The following is a 5,877-nucleotide window of genomic DNA, read 5'->3' on the forward strand; positions in this document are numbered from 1 at the left end:
TGCAGCGGCGGCGGCGGCATCATGGCCCCGACCCTGCTCCAGAAGCTCTTCAACAAAAGGGGCAGCGGCAGCGGCGGCAGCTCCGCGTCCGCGTCGGCCCAGGGCAGGGCGCCCAAGGAAGGACCCGCCTTTAGGTGAGGGGGCGTCGAGGCCCGAGGCTGGCGCGGGACCGCAGTTGGCTTGGGTGGCCGCCGGGGAAGGGGAGGCGAAGGGGAGCGGGTGGCCCGGGACATCGCTGCCTATCGCCGGCGCCCTGTCCCGGGGCTGGTCAGCGTGGACGCGCCTGATAGCGAGCGTTCCGAGTGTGGCTCGGCACCCTGTGTGACCGCGAGGGTCCTTCCTTCCTTCCTTCCTCCCCCCACCGTCTTTCTCCACAACTCCAATCTCCCTTCCCCTTTGAAAGAGTTTTCTTTCCTTGGGGCTCCCGGGTGTGCGCTTGGCTCGGGAGATGGAGGTTCGCCGTCAATTTGGGGCGAACCCCTTCCCAGCAGAGCCTCCTGGGCACCTCTGCGGGCGCTGCAAAGCTGTGAGCTGTCATTTTGAGGGCAGCTCCAACCTATTGTGTACGTGACAGTATTTTGAAGTTGTGAAGGCGCAACAGCCACGAAAAAGGCGTCTTCCTTCTTTCTTGCCATATATGACAAGCTCTCAAGCGGATGAATGAAAGTATGTAATTTTGGCATCATTTGGAAGGTTGATGCCGCATGATGTAGGGAAAGGGGGAGTAAAATGCTTTTATGAAATGGCTGAGATTTCAGTTTAACAGAAGTGATGCATTAGATTTAAATAGATCCAACTTCAGGCCCTTGTGAACACGTCTTCGTTTATGTTGAGCGTTTACTGTTTTCAGTGCTTTATATTGATTTTTCTCATTTACGTTTCTAACAACCCTGTGTATTATTATTCCCATTTTACAGATGGGAAACTTACGTCTGGGAAAATTTAAGCAGCTTACCCAATCCAGTAAGCTTTTCTGCTTTCAAGGGTTAAATTTTAAAATTTAGCTTTATGATGTCCTAGATTGCATTTCAACACGCTTGTGTTTAGAAGTTCATTTATTTACCTTTAAAGTTTTTTGCAGAAGGGGGCTGATTTTTATTGAACATCTACTCCCAAAGTGACAGGCCGCTACCCAGTTGCCTTTTGGCCAGAATATCTTGCAAAAATGGTTCATTGTTAAACAAGTCTGTTGTTAGGTGCTGTCGAGTTGGTTCTGACTCATAGGGGCCCTGTGTACAACAGAAGGAAACACTGCAGGGTCCTCACAGTCATTGCTATGTTTGAGCCCATTGTTGCAGCCACTGTGTCATTCCATCTCGTTGAGGGTCTTCCTCTTCTTCACTGACCCGTTACTTTACCAAGCATGATGTCCTCCTCCAGGGACTGGTCCCTCCTGATAACGTGTCCAAAGTATGGGAGACAAAGTCTCACCATCCTCCCTTCTGAGGAGCATTCTGGCTGTACTTCTCCCAAGACAGATTTGTTCGTTCTTGCAGTCCGCGGTATATTCAATATTCTTGGCCAACACCATAATTCGAAGGTGTTAATTCCTCTTCCGTCTCCCTTATTCATTGCCCAGCTTTTGCATATATATGAGGTGAAACAAGTCTAGACCTAGTATAATAAACCCTTTAAAAGTTTCAGGCGAAACTTTGAAATAAATTTTGGATTAAATTTTACATTCTAGATTTTGCTTTTCCTGAATTCCATTTATTTAAAACACACACAGTTCCTCAGCGTAGTTATGTGAAAATTAAACACTAATACTGTTTTTTGGTGTGTGGCACACTGTGCATAAAAGGTGTTGTTTGGAAGGCAAATTGTGAGGCCTTTAAGCTACCCTAGATCACTCTCAGGTTTCTCTTGGGCTAACTGAATCTTTAAATTTGAGTAGGGGATTGTATGCCTTTCACTGCTTTGAGGACTAGTGATGCTGTGTTCCTTTGCAGAATGGTAGAATTACTTCAGACCCAGGGTATGTAATTTCTTCTCTTCCCTCGCAGTAACCCAGGCGGGATCAAGGGAACAAAGCCTGCTGAGAAAGGAGCGTATGTCACAGGTGTTGATACTTCGGCAGCCCTTGACAAGGACACTTAGAGCCGTTCTAATGCTGGTGGACGTCGTGGAGTTACACTGTCATTGTTTCCTGTGCACCCTGCCCACTCACCCACCACCATTTTCTCCACCCACAAGTTTAACTGGGTATATTTTGAACAAAAAAAAATTGTGGCTATATTTAGGGCCTAGCCATATTAGGGAAATTGATTCCCACTTTGTGGGAACGTTTTCAGTAAAGTGTTCTGACTTCCCATTGGTGTATAATGAAGAACACAGGATTGTGCCAAGGACTTTTTTTTTTCCTTTTCCTTGACCTCATTAGAATTTTCTGCAAGGTTAGGAGGTAGATGTATTTTGGAGAGTTTGGGGATCTTTGTTGAACATCCACTTGATGAGAACCCCCATCAGCAGTGCCCCTCATTGGGGTTACTAGGGGGAGAGAAATCCCTGAGGGGAAGAGAGGTGGAGCAGCAGATGTCTGCAAAGACCCAGGAGGATGGGGACAGGTCGACCAGTGCCACCAGATCAACACAGGGTGCCCGAGCACATCTTGCCTCCTGCTGTCCTCACCCGACCTACTCTTAGGCTCTGTGTGGCCCTCCTGAGAACCCTCTGGGGACAGTTTCCCTTTCTTGCCCTACAAACTAATGACCCTATTTTTTCATTTTACCCAGATTTTACCAGATAAGAACTGGTGAGTGCTTTTGAGAAAGGTTTTTCTTACATAGGCAGTTAGCTGCCCTGGGAAGCCCACTTTGTACTTGAGTATATTTAGGGAAGTTAAGGCAAGAGTCTTAGATTCTACGAGTCAAGTATTCCTGCCGTGAATTGGTATTCTGTAGTGCATTTAAAAACAGGACGTATTGTAGATCTTGAGAACGAAAGGTTCCCTGAAAATTCAGGTAGACTTTTTTGGGCAGTTTGTAGCATACATTGAGACAAGCCTAAATAAAAGTAGGATGTAACTTTTTATATTTTTGTTTTTTTGTGTTAAAGTTTGTGGAAGCCTCGAACTTTCTTTTCTGTTTCCACGATGGACTTCCACGCTTTTCTGCACTTCTCTGAATTGTTTTGCCCTTGATGTTATTCTTTTCACTCTAGTGTCCTTCCTTGTCACTTCTCCTGTTTTTTTTTGTTTTTTTTTAACTGTTCTTTTATTCCTTCAGTTTTCACATACTGTATTTATTGTCCAGTATAAGTAGCTTATATCACAGGGCATTTTCAGATCATCCTGCTTTCTGGTGTTCCATCTGAAAAAGAGCATCATCACAATCAGAACTCTTTCTTAAGTGTGTTTTGTTTAGAATCTCAACAAAAAGCCCTTTTCATAGCTTTGAGGAAAGAGGTTGCTAGGAAAACAGAGTAGGAATCAAAATAGATTGAATTTACATGTTTGGGAGAAGTAGTCAGGAACACCATATGATTTTGGGCATTTGTGAAGTTTATGTCCTATTTAAAGTTTAAAATTGCATTGAGGTCTTTGCAATTTTGGTGGATTCTCTAATTGTTGGTCTTCAGATGTATATTTGAATAGCCCTGTGTCACAGAAGGATAAATTAGGACAAAAAGAGATGATTTCTCTAGGTGCTCAAGCCAGAAGTAGAATCGAGTTCTTGATTATCTTGAGTTTATGGCCAGCATGTTTACACAGCACAGTTTAAAAGCCAGGTCGTGCCCAGTGACTGACTTGTCTTGTTCACGTCTGAAGCTTTAACTTAAGGTTTTTTTCTTTTTTTTTTTGTTTCTTTAATGTCTCTGACAATTTAGTAAACTAGACAGAGAGGTGAAGATCATGGGTTATCAGATGTTTTCTTTTGTGTTCTTTTGAGCCAGTTAAATGAACTTCCCCGCACATCCTGAATACCTAAGGCCAAACGGCCTAGTTAGTGCTAATCCCCATTGTTGTGTTAGAATAAAGTTAAGTAGCCTGTCATAGGGTTAGTATAATCCACTTGTCGTTATCAAATAGCCTCTGATGCCCGTGTGCCTCTGGCTTTCAAACTACCCAGCTAGAGCAGCCATGTTGTGCGTCGCTTACTGGAGTTTGCAGTCTGAAGGACGACAGATTATATGCTAAATTGAAGAAACAGCAGACAGCACATTGGAAACTGTAACAGACAGATGCTTCAAACACTGGCAAATAAAGGGTAAATCTTTACATTAGGTACAGAGTTAAAACTTCACTGTCCTTGTGCTTGGTATGACTGAGGGCAAGATTGACTTCCTCTTCCCTCAGAGGGAAATTGCACAGGAGTGCTTCCTCCCCTTCCGCTGGCAGCTCCTGAGAGTCAAGCATTTATAATGGCATTTTTCTGAGGTAGAGGGAGAATATTCTGGAAAAAAGACAGTGGAGTCCCAGTACAGACACTTTTTAATGCTTATAAAATAAGACATGTGAAATATAAATAGTGGTTTTCATTTATTTTTACTTCTTTCTAAAAGTCTTTCTGGAGATTTCCTTGCCTGCTGCTTTGGATCTATTAGCACGCACGTCACATCATAGCTCCGTGTCCTGAAACATGCCATCCACCGTGGGGGGTTATTAGAGATTTTTGGCAGAGGTGAAAAAGGGAGCCGTTCCATCGAATGCGGTGTGTTCTGTTAAAGACCTTTGGAGGGCAAGTTGAGGAGAGTGTCGGTTCAGCCCTGTCTAGGTGAGACTAAACACATCTCTACGTTTCCTTGGCCCTCAATTTCCACACTCGTAAAGTGACAGCACCGGTCCTATGCCATAGGATTTCAGTGAGGAGGTAATATAGAATGATCTTAAGTATTACCAAGAGCCTTTTAAGTTGTGGAGTTCAGTATTACTCAGACTGAGACTTTACTAAAATGGAACCATTTTTAGTGGCTGCTTTCTTTCTGTACATGGGAGGCTTGAGGCAGAAGTGAACTGACATTGTTTTTTTTGAACCTTGATGCTGTCAGTGATGGAAGAGAGACCCTGTTTCCAGAGAGGCACTAAAGATACTCAGCACGCAGTAATCCCCACCTGGGTGGTGGCGACTGCGCGTTCAGAAATAGTGAACATTTTTAGGAGTATGGTGTATTGTTTTTTCAGAATTATTTGCAAGTTTTTCTTATCAAGAATAAAATTTTATTTAACGAAAGGGAGAAATTGGGTAAACCAAATGATGTAGTCACACACTGGTTGATACTCTGCAGTAGCCAAATCTTTTTTTTTTTTTTTTTTAATTTTTTTTTACTGTACTTTAGATGAAGGTTTACAGAACAAATAGTTTCTCAGTAAACAGTGCACATACTGTTTTATGACATTGGTTAACAAACTCACGACATGTCAACCTCTGCCTTCTCGACCTTGGGTTCCCTATTACCAGCTTTCCTGTCCCCTCCTGCCTTCTAGTCCTTGTCCTAGGCTGTTGTGCCCCATTAGTCTCATTTTGTTTTATGGGACTGTCTAATCTTTGGCTGAAGGGTGAATCTGAGGAGTGACTTCATTACTGAGCTAAAAAAGTGTCCACCAGCCATGCTTTTGGGGTTTCTACAGTCTCTGTCAGGCCACTAAGTCTGGTCTTTTTTTGTGAGTTAGAATTTGCTTTACATTTTCCTCCAGCTCTGTCTTGTATCCTCTATTGTGATCCCTGTCAGAGCAGTCAGTGATGGTAGCCGGGCACAATCTAGTTGTACTGAACTCAGTCTGGTGGAGGCTGTGGTAGTTGTGGTCTCTTGGACTAATCTTTCCCTTGTATCTTGTTTTCTTCATTCTCCCTTGCTCCTGAAGGGGTGAGACCCGTGGAGTATCTTAGATGGCTGCTCACAGGCTTTTAAGACCCCAGATGCTACTCACCAAGGTAGAAT

The 5,877-nt window shown here is 43.7% G+C and overlaps 1 protein-coding gene across 1 annotated transcript in view; it reads left to right on the forward strand.

The window, feature by feature from the left end:
* The first annotated feature begins 21 nt into the window (after positions 1-21).
* Positions 22-5,877, forward strand: part of FNIP2 (folliculin interacting protein 2) — a 177,244-nt gene continuing 171,388 nt past the window's right edge. Inside the window, exon 1 of the mRNA XM_004382050.2 lies at positions 22-134. Coding sequence (XP_004382107.1) covers positions 22-134 — 113 coding nt within the window. The remainder of the gene's footprint in view (positions 135-5,877) is intronic.

This window comes from Trichechus manatus, unplaced genomic scaffold (assembly GCF_000243295.1).
Source record: "Trichechus manatus latirostris isolate Lorelei unplaced genomic scaffold, TriManLat1.0 scaffold00089, whole genome shotgun sequence".
NCBI classification, from domain to species: Eukaryota; Metazoa; Chordata; class Mammalia; order Sirenia; family Trichechidae; genus Trichechus; species Trichechus manatus.